The following is a 17,754-nucleotide window of genomic DNA, read 5'->3' as shown; positions in this document are numbered from 1 at the left end:
ATGCATTGCAATGTGCAAAATAGAATTCTGGCTCTAGCGAGTCTTCAGGTAGAATGGTGCTTTTCTGTAAACAAAATGAGTTACTATGGGACAAATCCTGACACCAGCTACCCACAAGTCTGGAAGCCCCTGAAGGCAACAGAGCTGGTAAATACCACGCTTCGGAGCAGGAATTTGTGGTGGCTTCCTCTACTCCCTCATAGTTTTGGGGTGAGCTAAAGCATGGAAACTGGTGGATATTCCTCCTCTGACCACTGCAGAACTCTCACGCCAAGCTTGGCTTACTTGAGCTTTGGTGCAGGAGGCCCAAAATTTGGCCCTTTAAGATGATTCCACTGTTTGTTTTCCATCTTTGTGTTCTGCTTTTCATTTTATATTGTGAAAAATAAAATAGCCAGTAAAATATATAGCCCTTATTTTCAAGTTATCAAGCTATATGAAAGTATTGACCTTTTTAAAATCAGTACTGTGACAGTAGTATGTAATTTAATGCTTTGCGTATAGATTCTGATCCTGTGAGAACTCTGCTTTTGAAACTTCCATTAATTTCAGTAAGAAATGGATGATTGGAGTGCTTGCAGAAGCAGGCCTACAGTATGTTTTAGCTCTCATGTTCTACCTCATGAAATCCCAGATTAAATTTTTCTGTGAATTAAAATGTTGGAACAAAGTGGTTACAAAGCAATTACATAATTTTATGGCTTTCTGGGAATGCAATAAATTGAGCACAAAATTAATCTGGAAGTGAAAACAGATTCTAAAGTATGCAGTTAAAATTGTGTGAGGTGCGGGAGGGGACAGTGGGATTTTTACGGTTTGTCTCCTAAGTGTATCTCAGTTTATGATGTGTTTCAGAGTAACAGCCGTGTTAGTCTGTATTCGCAAAAAGAAAAGGAATACTTGTGGCACCTTAGAGACTAACCAATTTATATGAGCATAAGCTTTCGTGGGCTACAGCTTACTTCATCGGATGCATACCGTGGAAAGTGTAGAAAATCTTGAAAAATACCTCTTCCCACCCCACTCTCCTGCTGGTAATAGCTTATCTAAAGCGATCACTCTCCTTACAATGTGTATGATAATCAAGTTGGGCCATTTCCAGCACAAATCCAGGTTTTCTCACCCCCCCCACACACACACACACATACATTACCAGCAGGAGAGTGGGGTGGGAGGAGGTATTTTTTCATGCTTTGTGTGTATATAAGAAGATCTTCTACACTTTCCACGGTATGCATCCGATGAAGTGAGGTGTAGCTCACGAAAGCTTATGCTCAAATAAATTGGTTAGTCTCTAAGGTGCCACAAGTACTCCTTTTCAGTTTATGATGCATAATTAATACTCTAGAACTTTCAGAAATTTGCTTTCAGGACCAATATTATAATAAAAAGCAAAGATTTTACAGTAGATATGGAAGATTTGTAATTTAAAAACCAGGCTGAAAGACAAAAATCATTGAGGGATTTTATTTACAGGTAACCAGGTCCAGTAGCTATACCAAAAAATCCCAGTTTCAGGTAGAAGAGGAGGACATAGAGAAGCTGGAAGTCAGGTACGTTCTTGAGATTCTATATTTAATATCAATTTCTGTAAAGTACATTAAAATCTTTATGCCATAACATTTCTTTATTTGGATATAATAATGTGACTGCACAAAACTAATGTTCAAGTTTACAACGAAGATTCGTCCAATTTCAGAAATAAAATCCTCATAGTAAACTTGCTTCAGTTCTAAAAGTGAAACTGTAAACTCTTCTGAGTATCTGAGAAAATTATTTATGTAATTAAAATGTTTGTTCAAACTTCAGATAGCTTAATTTATGGAAAGTTGTATGTTTCCTTAATATTTATTCCCTGGCAAGTGTATAATATTTGCTTAATGTCAATGAAAACGAAATCCTTTTTTTCAGAACCTAGATTACTTAGGCAGTACAGCAGAATCTCCATTTTAGGAATGCCAATCTTATGTACAACCAGTTACACAAACCATTTTTTCTGATGGGGGTAGGGGAATTACATAATGAAAGTGAGGTCAATGGAGAACAAGTGGATATCCTCTCACATTCTGATGCCTTCAGTGCATTGGAAATTGCTTTGCAGGGGTTTGAAGGACAAAAAGAAAACAATGCAATGCGCCATACTGCAACTGGTACACTGTACATACTGTAATTATGAGATCAATTTTATTAATGTTTTGCTCTTTCCTTAGTCCCAGATTAGTTCATAGAATAGTGGTTTTTCTGTCATACATACATTTGGAGCTAAACTCAGGATACCTGCACTGGGCTGTAAGTGGTACAAAGAGCCCCTCACTCTCAACATGCTCTTGCAGAAATCAGTCAGAACGCTGACACTAGCACCAAGAAGTCAAGAAAAGTCCACCCAGCGACATTACGGGGCTCCAAGTAAACTGTGTCGGGGGCCTGGACAGGAACTAGTCTCTCTTACATGTCTGCTAGCATCTGGCAGCATGTTCGGTGGAACATGCATAATACCTTACAGTGTATTTCCGCTTTCTACTCCTGCATACTTTAAGATAGTTTGCCTACATTTGTTCTGCACAAGCAGTGTTTCAGAGCACCTCCATTTAGCCTCATCAGCTTTGCACATGCACACACACATGCCCGACATCAGAGAGGAATTGAGGGCACAACTTGAGCATTAGTGATCATTTCATAGCTGGCACCAAAAAAAAAATTTAGTGTAAATTTTAATTATCGTTAAAGAACCAACTTCTCACTCCTTTCGAAGTCTGTTCTTACTTGTGACCCATCAATTTGTACAGTGTGTAGGATTATAGATGAAAATATATATAGAAAAGCAATTATGCCCCAACAACTCTAGCATTAATTTTTTTGTTCTTCTTAACCTATCTGCTGTCTAACAGAAATGTCAGAGGTAAGAAGTAATCGAATCCAATCCAGGTGCATGTCTTTGGAGCGATAGCTCTTTAGGTTTTGAATATTCAAGCCATTGTCTGAAAAAACAAGCGCATGCATCAGTGTGGTATTGCAGTCTGTCCAAGTTTTACTTGCAGCAGTAAAATAGGGATATAAGTACACTGGTAAAAGTTCACTGCAAACACCTGAAAAGGAAATGCAGTAATTTCATTTCATTTTATTTTGTTCAAAATAGAAAACGCATCAACCAGTATCACTATGTTTTACTGATGTAAAGTCTGTGATTTCTAACTTTCACTGTCTAAATTTGTTTCCATGGCTGCCTTTCGTGGGTTTAATAAGCCATTCAAGTTCCTCTTGACTTTACTAGATTGGTATAACAATCCTAATATTTCCTGTCTGTATGCATGCTGAATTAGTGATGCAGGGTGGTTGTTGTTGATGATCTGGAATCTGCTGGTGGTTTTTATCCTTATAATTTGCAAGAACATTAAAAAGAATGTTTTAACTTTCAGGATTGACCTATGGAACAATGGAAACCTGGTGCAAGATGTCTTCCTAGGAGAAATTAAGGTTCCAGTGAAAGTGTTAGGAAATGATTCCTTCCAAGCATGGTGAGAAATAAGGGACCAAAAGAAAACTTGATTCTACATTGGGGTGGGCAAACGTTTTGGCCCGAGAGCCACATCTTGGAATAGAAATTGTATGGTGGGCCATGAATGCTCACAAAATTGGAGTTGGGGTGAGGGAGAGGATGAGAGCTCTGGTTGGGGGTGCAGGCTCTGGGTGGGGCTAGAAATGAGGAGTTTAGGGTGTGGGAGAGGGTTCTGGGCTGGGGTGGGAAAGTGGGGGGTGTAGGAGGGTGCTCCAGGCTGGGATTGAGGGGTTCAGAGCGTGGGAGGACGATCAGGGCAGGGGTGCGAGGATAGCCTCTGGGGTGCAGGCTCTGGGCTGCGCTTACCTCAAGCAGCGGCAAGTACCTTCTCCGGATCCTGCGCGGAGGCACGGCCAGGCAGCTCTGCCTGCTGCACCGTCCACAGGCACCACCCTTGCAGCTCCCATTGGCTGCGGTTCCCTGCCACTGGGAGCTGTGGGAGTGGCGCTTGGGGTGGGGACAGCGTGGAGAGCGAAGCCTCCTGGCTTCCCCTACATGTAGGAGCCGGAGGAGGGCCATGTCATTGCTTTCGGAACCCATATGGAGCAGCCCCCAACCCTGCTCCCCATCTGGAGCGCCGGAGCGGGGCAAGCCCCAGATTCTGCTCCCCAGCAGGAGCTTGAGGACCGGATTAAAATGGCTGGTGGGCTGGATTTGGCCCATGGGCCATAGTTTGCCCACCCCTGTACTACACTGATTTCCTTAATGCAGAAAGTATAAGTTGTTCTTCGAGTGCTTGCTCATGTCCATTCCAATGTAGGTGTGTGCACACCCCAACCACAGTTGCTAGAATTTTTTCCACTAGTGGTCTCCGTCAAGTCAGCTCCAGTGCCCTCTGGTGCCACGTGCTCATACCACCAGTATAAAGGACCTTGTGAACCCTGCACCCCCTCAGTTCCTTCTGACCACCCATTACAACTTCTGGAACTACTCTTGTTGCCTCAAGCTAACTTTCCAGTCGTTTTTCTGCTATTTTTCTTCTTTTCTAGTGTGTATAGTTGTTATAGTAGCGATAGGTGGGTTTTTTTTTTCTTTTTTTAAGTTGGACTCCTTTACGCTCAGTGAGATTCATTCACTCCCCAGTGCTGAGGCATGCCTCGGTCACCCAGCTTCAAGCCCTATGCTTCCTGCAGCAAGTGGATGCCATTGAGCAACCTGCACTCAACTGTCTCAAGTTCTTGGGGAAGTCTCATAGAAAGGACCGCTGCCAGATTTGCAAGGACTTCAAACCTCGCACCAAAAAGGGCTGGGAGGTGAGATTGAAAGTCTTTCTTTTGGAGGCAGCCCTGAAACCCACTTCAGAGCCACACTCAAACTCCGCACCAAGTACTTCAGTTTGGTGTGAAGCGCTCCCCCCACTGGTTGTGAGTCTCTGCACCAGTCCCCACCCCCGATGCTCAAGAAGAAACATAAGAAGCAGCCGAAGAAGTGGCAATCCCTGGTGCCACAGTCAAGCAGGGATGGGGACTGGAGTAGAGCAAGATCTGTGTCGGGTCACTCTTCCACCCTGGCACCACAACAGCCAATACCAGCAGCACTAGTACCTACACAGGCTCCACTGACTCCTGCGCTGGCAGCACTGCCAATCAGTTCACAGTACTGTCAACTCCAGAGGCATTTGTGGCAGCCAGGGATGCACTTTCATTGCTGGTTCCTGCATCCCCAGCCATATAGGACTCTGTGCTGCCAGTCCCGTTGAGTGCCAGGCCAGTACCGGGACTGCCCTCTAGCAGGAAAACCCCACACAGTAGCCTCATCACAGGCTTCACCATGGCACTGGCACAAAGGGGGTCCACACCACCCTGGTTGCCACGCCGGGACTCTTTGGAGGCAGAAGTGGGATCCTACTCTTCCTGCCATTGTAGCCGCCCACGTTACTCCCTGGGACATTCCTACTCTGCTATGGGCCCCAAGCACAGGGGTACCACCAAGCAGTTGGCCACTGGGTCCGTGGGGGCTGGCACTTTTGAAGTGGCCTTTTCGGAATCTTTGGGGGTTCCCCAGAGTTCATCGTGCACTCTTCAGGTGCTCCTACTTGGTGGCCTCAGAGAGCAGAGCACCTGTAGTGCTTTGCCATGTGACACCCCCCTCCCCACCCCCAAATCCAGACTCTGGTACCAAGCCTTAAGAGGAGGCCCTGCAGGTCTTGGTCAATCTGGAGGGAGAGGTGGAGGCCCTCAGCTGTTCCTATCTTCCTCTTCCCCAAATGAGGCTGTATTGGCAGCGGGTGTGTCCACTCTGCAAGATGATCACAAGGTTTACAAACATTTATTAAAGCAAGTACTAGTACCTACAATCTAGGCATACAGATGGAGGTTATCAAGGAGGCAACTCGCAGCCTATCGGACATTCTATCGGCAGCGGGTCCCTTGATGGTGCCTCTACCACTTAACGAGACTATCATGAACCCAGTTAAGGTGGTGTGGCAGACCCCTGCTTCCCTCTCTCCCACGGTAAAGCATATGGAGCAGAAGTACTTCATACCAGCCAGAGGTTACGAGTTTCTGAACTTGCATCCTCTCCCAGGATCCCTGGTGGTAGCAGCTGACAATAAGAGAAAGTGACAGGGACAATCGGGCACAATACCTAAGGCAAAGGACCCAAAAAAGTTAGAGCTGTTTGGCTGCAAGGACTACAGCTTCACACAGCAAACCAGCAGGCTCTGCTGTGTCACTGTAACTTCAATATGTGGGAGGCTATGCAAAAATTTAAGGACTTGCTCCCTCAGGATGTCGGACAGGAGTTCTCCTTGCTGATCGAGGAAGGGAAAATGGTGACGAGGGCCTCCTTATAGGCTGTCCTGGATGCGGCCAATTCTGCAGCCAAATCTATGGCCACAGCAGTGATCATGTGGCAGAAGTTCATGGTTGCCATCATCTGGCTTTCCCTAGGAGGTACAACAGACCTTTCAAGATCTCCCCTTGGAAGGGTCCTCTCTCTTTTTGGATCAAACTGATGCTAGGCTCCACGGGCTTAAGGATTCTTAGGCGACCTTGAAATCCCTGGGGCTATATACCCAAGCTGCATCTAGGAAGCATTATAGGCCCCAACAGACAGCCATTACTTTGTCCAGCCTTCTAGAAAGGTCTTTTAATAAGACTGGGACTTTTCAGCTTGGAAAAGAGACTAAGGGTGGTATGATAGAGGTCTATAAAATCATGACTGGAGTGGAGAAACTAAATAAGGAAGTGTTGTTTACTCCTTCTCATAACAAAAGAATGAAATTAGTAGGCAGCAGGTTTAAAACAAAAGGAAGTATTTTTTTTCCACACAACGCACAGTCAATCTGTGAAACTCTTTGCCAGAAGATGTTGTGAAGGCCAAGACTATAACAGGGTTTAAAAATAAACTAGATAAATTCATGGATAGATCAATCAATGGCTGTTAGCCAGGATGGGCATGTATTGTGTCCCTAGCCTCTATCTGCCAGAAGCTGGGAATGGGCGGTGGGATGGATCACTTGATGATTCCCTGTTCTGTTCATTCCCTCTGGGGCACCTGGCATTGGCCACTGTCAGAAGACAGGATACTGGGCTAGATGGACCTTTGGTCTGACCCAGTATGGCCGTTCTTATGTTCTCATGGTCTTATGACTAGCAGAGGATGAAGAACGGGGTTCAGGCATAGAGCTCCTCCACTGGCTTCCACAGTAGGGCCAGTGCAGGCCGTCTCCAGACACTCAGGGAGCTCGAAACACTCTTTTTGACGAGATGCTCGAGGTTGACATCTCAGTCCCCACAGTATAGGATCCAGTTACCCGTCTGTTTTTGAACATTACTTCAGACTGTTGGGACTCAAGGCCTGTCGTCCCCAGTTTGCCAGAGTTCCTGCTCCACATTACAAACAATCATTTTGGTTCTTACAGACAACACGACTGCCATGTTCTACATAAACAGGCAGGGAGGAGCTCGTTTCCTTCCCCACGGTCCCCCCCAGTGCTGGAAAGCAGTCCAACTCTGGGAGTTCTGCATAACGCATTCAATCCATCTCAAGGCATCGTATCTCCGGGGAGCATAGAACCAGCTGGTGGATCACCTCAGCAGATCTTTCTTCTCTCACCGTGAATGGTCCCTTTGGCTGGACATGGTGTTATACCAATAAAATAAAAACCAGCCGGATCTTATTAAAGGGGAAAAGGCAAAATACCACATTTATTGTGAATACAGAAAGAGTCATAGTAAGCAGTTAGTTATAGCTATAACATTCCATTCAATGTCATATTTATTCACACATTCATATTCTCTCTCTCTCTCTCTCACACACACACACACACACACACACACACACACACACACACACACACACACACACACACACGTTCTGCAAGATTGTTGTCATAGTTACCAGCCTTAGAGTTGCTCATGTCAAGCCACTGGCCAGGTGGCCTGGACATGAGGCGGGAGCAGGGCCTTGTCAGATGCACATCTGATGCTCCTGGAAGTTGGTTTGCAGAATCAGACCCCAAAGTTCTCACTTTCCAGAGTCCATTTTTATAGGAATTTCTTCCTATGTTAGTCTATGGGAATTGCTTCATCATGCTGTTGCTGAATCAATCAGCAGATGTCACATTCCTGACAGCTCTGTGCTGCCAGATGTTATCTTGTTCTTTGGTTCTCCCATTCTTGAGGCTGTTGGGTGGATTCCAGTCTGCCCTCCGGGGGTCCTCTGGTTATTTCCACTTGACGCCGCCTTCAGCCGATGGACACTGGATTCTTAGGCTGGCACCTCCCTGATTATTCAGTTGTTATCCACATACATACGTCTATCTCTATTTTAATCACAATCGTTAACAGAGCGAGATGAATACAACAAAAGGGCAGGGAGTCTCTGGGTGCTGTTTCTATTGTTAAAGAGTATTGCTTTGAGTCTCTCTCGGTGTGAATAGTTGTTGCAAAGAATTGCTTTGAGAACAGACTGTGTCTTAGAATGTACTAACGCAATTAGCAGCTTGCAAGATTCACACATAGAGGGAGAGAAACAGTACCAAAAACCAAGAGACCTCTTAATTAGTAATACCCTGGAATTTAAACTATGGGGAATCAAACTCATTTGTGATTTTAATACAGAACTTCTTGAATATGATCCAACAATGGCAAAGGGCATTTTCCAACAGTGGGGGACTCCCGTTATAGACCTGTTTGATACCCATGACAACAGGAAATGCCACCAGTACTGTTCCCTGCCAGGCCACAGTCCAGCGTCTCTTATGGACACCTTCCTGCCATCATGGATAGATCACCGGTATTATGCCTTTTCCCCATCCCGATGACACACAAGAGTCCGATGAAGATCAAGCGGGACCAGGCATAGGCCATTCTCATAGCCCCGGCATGGTCCAGGCAGCCTGGTTCACCACCCTGTTAGGCCTCTTAATGGAGACCCCACACCTGCTTCTGCTACTCACGGACCTGAGACCCCGGTTGGCTGCTCTACCCAACCTCAGTTCTCCATGTGACAGCTTGGAAGCTCCATGGCTGAATCCTGAGGGGTAAGCTTGCTCAGAGCAACTGTTGAGTTCTGTTAGGCAGTGGAAAACCCTGCAAAAAGGAAGTGATTCTCCCATCTGATCCTCCCAAGCAGAGTTCTGCCCACACAGTCCTCATTGTAATTCATATTGGAGTACCTTTTGCACCTGAAGCAACAAGGTCTGGTTATTTCTTCAGTCAAAATTCTCCTGGCAGTGATATTGGCTTTCCATCCCCAGTCGACAGTTGGTCTGTCTTTTCACGCAAGGTGGCTATCCGTTTTCTTAAAGGTCTAGAAAGGTTATACCACCAGGTAAGAGAGCCTATTCCTCCCTGGAACCTAAACTTTGTCTTACCAAAGCTCTTACAGGTCCCCCGTTTGAGCTGCTGGCAACGTACTTGTTGGTTCACCTCTCCTGGAAAGTGGCCTTCTTAGTGTCCATCACCTTGGCCAGAAAGGTTTCAGAAATCCATGCCCTCACATCGGAGCCCCCATGTACAATCATCTTCTACTGCAGTCAAACAGTCTTCCTACCAGTGTTCCTCCCAAAGCAGTGTGCAAGCAGGGAGGAGCAACGTTTAAACTCCTTAGATGTTAGACATGTCCTGGCATTCTATATGCAAAGCACCAAGACGTTTTGCAGATCAACCCAGCCCTTCATAGCAATAGCAGAAAGGATGAAAGGCCTTCCCATCTCTGCCCAGAGAATCTTGTCCTGGATTACATCATGCATTCGTGCATGTTAACAGCTGTCTGGCATTCCACCTCCAGGTTACCTGACCATTCATTCCACAAGATCACTGGCCTCCTCAGCCACTTCCTAGCATAAATCCCTATTGAGGACAGCAACCTGGTCTTCGGTGCACACGTTCTCAACGTACTGTGCCATTACCTAGCACACCAGAGATAATGCTAACTTAAATTGCACAGTCTTGCAGTCAGCTTGTTCTTGAATTCCAAGCCCACCTCCTATGCTACTGCTTGAGTCACCTACATTGGAATGGACTTGTGCAAGCGTGCAAAGAAGAGAAAAGCAGGTACTAATCTTTCTGTAACTGTGTTTTGTTCTTCAAGACATGTTGCACATGTCCATTCCAAAACCTGCCCTCCTTCTCCTCTTATCGGAGTCTCCATAAGAAGAAACTGAGGAGGCGCAGGGTCCTCTATCCCAGTGCTGCACATGGCACTAGAGGGTACTGGAGCTCACCCGACAGATGCCACTAGGGGGAAAAAATTCCAGGAACTGATCAGGACTTAAAAACACCTATATTGGAATGGACACGTGCAACACCTGTCAAAGAACAACAGTTACAGAAAGGTTAGTAGCCGTTTTTTATAGTACATGTTAGAATTCTTAGTCATGTTTCAAAGAGCAAGAAAAACCATCTTACTGTTTCCTCTGAGATACAGTAATGTAGCATATGCTAGGTACTAAATGTAAAATATTTTCTTCCAGGTGCTCCACTGATTAATAGCTTACTAATGAGGGTGTAATTTTTGTGTGTGTAAATCTTTATTTTTTTTTCTTATAAAACTACACATCTGCAGGGGGAAATGAAGGCTCGGAAATTTAGAAGTCATTGCTTTCTAATTGCAGTTTATAATCTATGAAATTTCTGTCTGTGTGCATACGCGCACACAAAATGGATGGGGTTGGGGGAGAGAAAAGAATTGGGGAAAGACCATTAATAGCCATGAAATAAATAAATCTGATTATACAGATTCTGTATTATACATTTTTATTTTGAACATTATATTATTAGGCTAAAGCAAATTGGAATGTATAGTCATTACCCATCTACATAGTTCAATACTATACAGATCTGAGATGAGTGATTGTCTAGTCTCTCCAGTCTTAGCTATGTGTTCACTAACAACCACTTTTCCCAGTGAAGACATACCCTTGCTTGGTAGCTCCACTGTTAGTTCTATTAACAGGGTAGATGATTCTTGAATTTTAATCTTAAAAGACAAGAAGGGGGGGAAAAAATCCCCCCCCCCCCGAAATATCATTCAGACCTCCTTTATGCATCAGAGAAACAAAAGCACAAATTCAGCTAATGTGGACATGAAAATAAAGGAACACATACATTGTATTATGGTTAAATGCAGACGCTTTTTTATTATTATTGTAAACTATTACCCAATTGGGGGTAACCATCCCAGACTACCTGAAAGTGTTGTTCCATTGTGGAACTCATCTGGCTCCAATGGCCTGGGTGGCCTAGAAACTGAAGGTGGGTATGAAGTTTATACCCCCTATATGCCTTCAGGCCTGACAAGGGACGTTGAGTGGAAGCTGGAGTTCCAACTACTCCCCTCGTTCATATTGGAGGTAGAAGAGATAAGATAGTGGGAGCCACCAGCTGCATTAGAGCCACCCCTCAACACATATGGCTGTGCCTGGGATCTATGTGCAGGCAGTCTGCTGAGTTACATGAGAAACTTTACCCACCAATCACACTGGAACCTGCCAAAGTTGCAACTTGTGTAACTTAAATCCCCAAAACTAGAGTTGAAGGGGGCTGGATTAGGCCATTAGTAAAGATTTTTGACTAACAGAGTTTAAACCCTATAAAAATAGCTAACAGACCCTTATTAATTTATAGAAATGTTGCCTGTGCTTTTGGAGAACAGCAGAAAGCTTTTTGGGGGCTTTCCAGAAGTCTGCCAGACTAGAGCAGACAGAACAGATAAGGGAGTGCCTCCAAAACTGAGTACTGGGAAAATGAGTATTTTTCAGAATCCTGATTTGCAATGGAGGCTGAATCAGTCACTCTATACATTGGCATGACACCTTTAAGTATGGTGCATCTAACATTAAAACAATGATTTGTAAAAATACAATTGTGTACTTGTACAAGATGTTTGAAAATCAGTATAATCTTGGTGTGGGGTAGTTGATATTAAAGTTGTACTATTTGACATGATAAAGATATTACTTTGATTATCAAAATGTCACTTATGCAACTGCACCACCTGTTGGCGTAGAATTAAATTACAGAAAAAAGCCAAGAAAGAATCATGTAATAATTATGCAGTGATAATACTGAATAGGGAAAAGCAACATTAGAATCATAATGAAAAACTAGAACCCTGGGATTACTTTCTAATCAAATGCAATTCTGGGACTTTGAGACTGGGAATAAAATCCTGTGGTTTTCAGGTTTTCAGATTCTCCTTCTGTTTGTGCTTTTCCAGCTTGCAATTTTTGAATTTATATACAATATAATTATAACATGATTTTTCCATAATTGCTTTTGTGTACTTTCAAAATAAAATTTATTCTAGTTTTTGCTTGGGTAATGTGTTCTCTACTGAATATTTTTCTTCAGTTTTCACTTTTTTGCTCTATTTTTGTTTAATTCTAGGCCATCCGTAATTTCTGCAGATAAATGCTACTCATCTTGTAGCAGTATTAATGGGTAGTTAGAATAAATGTAACCTAGATTTAAAATGAGAAAACATTTTTTAAAAATGGTGAATAAACCTGTATCAGCATTTTTAACAATCCCTCTTCTATCCACCTACCCCCAGAAAGATTATTATTCCATACAACTCTCACCTGAGAAAACGTATGCTTTGCATTATGTCCTGATGGTGTACTGAATGCTCCTACCTTCAGTTAAAGATTTTTTTAAAATTCCTTTAATTACCCATATCTAATTCTGAAGTCTTTTTATCTTAACTTTGTTAAAACCATTGACAGCAGGGCCAGATTCAGACTGATGCATTAATGTACACTGGAAAATTTCATTGTCATTTTACCATACTGTGATATTAATCTAGTTACTTAAACAGTAACTTTTAACATAGTATTTTACAGTTGCCTTGTTGTTTTCAGGTACTTACTACAACCAAGAGAAAATGGAAACAAATCCTCTAAAACTGATGATCTGGGATCACTTAGACTAAATGTTTGTTATACTGAAGACTATGTACTTCCATCTGAGTACTATGTTTCTTTAAGAAATTTGCTGCTAAAATCACCAGATGTTCAGGTACTTTTTGTTTTAGAAGAAACAGTCAACAGATCTAGGGCCAGGTTATGACCTTCCGCATGTGCTTCTTTATGGGAGTAAGGAGACGTGACTCCTTCTCCTCTGTAGTCTACCTGTACTATGGCTGTGTAAGCAGCCTGTGAAGCCACTGTTCGTGCTCCTCCTGGGTGGGCAGTATGTTGACTCCACACCTGTCCCCAACCTTAGCCCTGGCCAGTACAACAAAGCTGGAAGAGGGCAAAGTAATCTGTAACAGCTACAAGGCTTTCACCAGTTACTTTCTCCCTGGAGCAAGCTGGGGGAAAACAGAGACCAGATTTGGACTCTGAGTACTGGCTAGGACAGATGGTCTAGTTTATAAGGCACTGAATTGGGATTCGAGGACCTGGGTTCAATTAGTTGCTCAGTCACAGATTTCCTTTGTGGTTTTGGGCAAATGACTTAATCTAACTTGTGCCTCAGTTCCCTGTTGGTAAAACGGGGATAGCACTTCTCTGCCTTATAGAGGTGTTGTGAGGATAAAATCCATTAATGATTGTGAAACACTCAGATGCTACAGTGATGAGGGCTATTGAAGAAAAAAAAAAGTACCTGGATATGACCCTTGAGCAATGCAACCACACGCTGCCATTTATTCAGGGCTTGTGGTAAAGCCGCAATCTAACCCTTTAGAAATATTATTACATTGAATAAATGTAGAATTTTTAATAGTTAGTTGGTGTCAATGTTTTTGAAGGTATTTAAGCCAATCTGAGCAGATAGTATCGATTTTCAATAAGATTTTTTTGTAGACTTGTAATTGGCCTAGTGCTAAGTTTTCTTACAAAACTCGTGGTATCTGCAGTCTTGTTGAGAGATCTAATCTTTTTCTAGGTTGTGTTCAGAATGTGCAAAGAGTATGTTAAACTATTTTCATTTTGGTTTCACCTTTATTTTTGTTACAGCCAGTCTCTGCTTCTGCTGCCTACATTCTGGGTGAAGTGTGTCGAGATAAATATGATGCTGTTTTGCCTCTTGTAAGACTATTGCTGCACCACCATAAGATAGTGCAATTTGTCACTGCAGTGGCTGAACTAGACTTGAAAGACACTCAGTATGTTTCATCTTTCCATAACTTCATGATAACACAGGGTGTTTTATTTTTAGAGTTTTAAATCATTTTATGATCAATTTTTGATAAATGGTCACTATTCATTTCTTCGTCAGTTTAAGTTAACTGTAACTACGTGTAATCACTTGCCATTGACTATCTTATTGTAACATCACTTGATAATACTGTTCTAGCTGAGGATCAGAATTCCCATAGAGCCTTGTTTTAGATGGGCTGGTTTGGCTGTAGTGTGGTTTTGGTTTTTTTGAGCTATTACATAACTAATTATGACATACTAGAACAGTGTCCAACAGCAAATGGGTTTTGTTTTTTGTTTCTAAAAATCAGTTTGGCCATTTTCTGTAAATTTTATAGGTCATAAGTCTGCAGCTTAGATTCTGTTTTAAAAGATCTTATTCCTATATGAGCTGAAAAGCAACACGGGTACTGTTTTGTTGCACAAGTGTGAAGATCCCATGCATGTGGAGTTCACACCCTTCTGTGCATCTTGAAAACTGCACCATGGAAGTTTTAAACCACCCACTTTTGGTGGCATTGGGTCTGATACAGGAGAACCAACAGCAGGGCCTATTGGTATGCGGTTACATATATCCATTGGTCAATCCACTGCACCCATATTTTGGGACGGGGACATAAAGTAACAGACACTGCTATAGCCCGCCCCAGAGAATACAGTAGTGGCCACTGAGGTGTTATGTGCTGTGGAAATGGAAAAGGAATAGATTCCATTACCACAGAGTTTCAGAGGTCACCTCTGAAAAGAGTACTTATTCCAGTTTTGCATGGGGTGAGACAATCTGGCCTATATTTAGGCTTGACAGAATTCAAATTGTGGGTTTTTTTTTCCTAATTTCAACTATTTATAGTGGTCATCTTTAACTGCTTTTTACAGTTACTGGAAATTAAAGGGGTTATGGTTGGGGCAGCACTGACAGCAGGCCTGTAGGGGGTTCTCCACACTGACAGCAGGGCTACAAGGGGTTCCCTGCAACACTGGGGCACAAGGTGCAGGGGATGCTGCAGTCCTGGTCTTGCAGAGCAGAGATCTCTGGCCAGGACTGTAAGGATGAGAATGAGCCCCTGGCCGCAGAGTGCTGCTGAACAGTTCCTGTCCAGGGACGACTCCCACACTCCTGTGAGCAAGGCGCAGGATGAGCCCCCAGCTGCGGGGGAGGCCTCCTTGCTACTGAATGGATCTTGCCCATCCTCCTTGCAGCCCTAGCTGGGATTCTCTGCTCTGCCCTGTAGGACTGCAACCTTCCCACTACCTTGTGCCTACAGGGTTCAGGTGTTACCAGCCCTGTGGCTGTGCAGGGAGCCCTCTGCAGCTCAGCTGTCAAAGACCCAGTCCCATGACAGCAGGGCTGCAGAAGGTTCTCTGACCAATCCCTACGGGCACAAGATGCTGTGAGGGTTTGGAAGCTGTAGGGCAACTGTTGATATTTTATGTTGTCAGTTTGTGTGTCAGCTGAAATTGATGTTTACCAACAAATATCATTTGAAATCAGATCCTAGCAAGCCTACCTATATTTTAAGAATCTGGTTGTATTTTAAAATATTAACACTTTTAAAAGTGTAATTCTCATATGATAACTTACATAATGTTTTTAATGTGCACATATTTTTCTATCATGATTGATCATTGTAATTTAAAACTGATTAAATTGGATTTATCAAATTAGAAACATCTCTTTTACAACTCAACATATAGATAGTTTGCATTTATAGTCAACAGCTACATCCAAAGCACAGCCTTAAGTGAAATATTTATTGGCTGAAGAGTACTAAGTCTATGTTTTAGTAGCATACTGTTTAGCTACGTTTTTCATTGTTTTGGAATTTTTTCTGAGTGCATTCTTCTCACGAGCTGCATAGAGTTCTTTCTTTATTTTAGAGTGTCCTAAACTGTACATTTTAAATTTTATTATGTTGATGATTTAAATGAGTGCATGACTGTTGTTTTGTGTTTAGGGGGGCGGGGGGTTATTGCTTCTCTTTCTGTCCCTCAGTGTTCTCGGAAACCAAATGTTTAATCTCAGTGGGCAATTTCTGGTTTAAATATATTAAATGTTTTCTAACACCTGTCTAAACATGTATTTATGTAGTAGTAGCATTAAATAGCAGTCGTCTCTTAGGCTTATGTTCCTTAGATGTATTGCCTTTTTAGTTTCAATGATTTTATCTCTTTTTTTTTTTGTTACAGAGAAGTAAACACAATCTTCAGAGGAAACACCTTAGCTACTCGATGTCTTGATGAGATGATGAAAATAGTGGGAAAGCACTACTTAAAAGTTACTTTAAAGCCAGTCCTAGATGAGGTATGGGGTCGTCTTGCAGATATTTGCGGTAGTATGATGAGACTCTTGTGGTACCATCTCCCATCAATATGTACTTTCCTACAGCTCTTTTGTATAGAAACTATACTAAGTACTTGGATATTACAGTAGCATGTGCGCAGGGTTATGGTTCTGTAGCATATATAGCATATTTTTATCTATATACCAAGTATTATGAGCTAAGTTGCTTGTCCAAGGCTATTGTTTCACACCCTGCAGAAGCTCCTGGAGACATTCTGCCAGGCAGTCAGAATTTCAGCAAGAACAGAATAAGAGCAATGGTTGTTGCACCACCTTCTAACCAGGTTAAGTGATTCTACTGGTGGGCACTGCGGGATAGGGAGGTCCATCATGGCAGAGTAGTCCTTTGCCCTAAAAGCACAGTGACTGCCCTTGTATAGATACATGAGAATGGGGTAGGCTCCTTGCATGCTGCTCCTTCCTTGTGGAACATGAAGACACTATTTACTATTTTGCCCTTCGGGTCTAGGACTTGTGTTTTTAGCTGATTTATTTAATATCTGAATATGTTGAAAAATTGGTATAGTAAACAGGTTAATCTTTGTGCTTTTTGTCACTTAAAAAAATTAACCAAAAGGTTTTAATTTGTATTGGCTCAGATATGCGAGTCCCCTAAACCCTGTGAAATTGATCCCATCAAATTAAAAGAAGGAGATAATGTAGAAGTTCACAAGGTAAGTGTCCTAATTTATTTTTTGTTTCCGCCCTAATGAATTTCCTAATTCGTATCTAAGTTTGGTACAGCTATATAAAGATCAGTTTTATTTTAGCACTGGCAAAACTCTAACATGCTCTGTTTCTGGTATTGGTATCATTCCCTTGTTTCTACACTGTTACTAGTATTAAAGTGTATTGTCTTGTGTTTTTCTGTTTGTGGCATCAGCAGAGGACCCCCTGCTGGTTGCTCTCCATTTCAACCATTACCTGTCTTTCAAGTTTCACATGCGTACTGATCACCGACCTTCCCCCATCTGAATTCTTTTTAGTACAGCAGATGATATATTGACTGCTTCTGCTGTTAACTATGCTTAAAGCATCATTCAGTGAACTCTTCACTTGCCAGTGTTATGATTAAGCCATACCAGTTAGTGACATCTGCTGAAGGCAGTTTCATCAGCAAATAATTAAATAACTCTTTGGTGAGGACTGTTGGGAAGTTTATCCATCTTGGCACCAGGTCTCTGTATTGTTGAAAGGCAGTTTAATGTGTTCTTGCATTATATATCCTTGTCCTATATTGCAATAAACCAGTAGTGCACTTTC

The 17,754-nt window shown here is 42.7% G+C and overlaps 1 protein-coding gene across 3 annotated transcripts in view; it reads left to right on the top strand.

Annotated features, from left to right (window-relative positions):
* The window catches only part of RASA2 (RAS p21 protein activator 2), a 110,346-nt gene that overhangs the window by 70,719 nt on the left and 21,873 nt on the right, over positions 1–17,754 (top strand). For all 3 annotated transcript variants that reach the window (XR_014712966.1, XM_084639015.1, XM_084639014.1), the window contains exons 8-13: positions 1,477–1,553; positions 3,417–3,515; positions 12,867–13,023; positions 13,968–14,116; positions 16,338–16,452; positions 17,091–17,165. Coding sequence is in view for 2 of the 3 variants with exons in the window: in XM_084639015.1 (XP_084495141.1) it covers positions 1,477–1,553; positions 3,417–3,515; positions 12,867–13,023; positions 13,968–14,116; positions 16,338–16,452; positions 17,091–17,165 (672 nt within the window). In the remaining variant the exon portion in view is untranslated. The remainder of the gene's footprint in view (positions 1–1,476; positions 1,554–3,416; positions 3,516–12,866; positions 13,024–13,967; positions 14,117–16,337; positions 16,453–17,090; positions 17,166–17,754) is intronic.

Source organism: Lepidochelys olivacea (assembly GCF_965140295.1).
Source record: "Lepidochelys olivacea isolate rLepOli2 genome assembly, chromosome: 9".
In the NCBI taxonomy this organism is placed as follows: domain Eukaryota; kingdom Metazoa; phylum Chordata; order Testudines; family Cheloniidae; genus Lepidochelys; species Lepidochelys olivacea.
The sequence above is the reverse complement of the archived record's forward strand: the minus strand, read 5'-3'. Positions and strand labels throughout refer to the sequence as shown.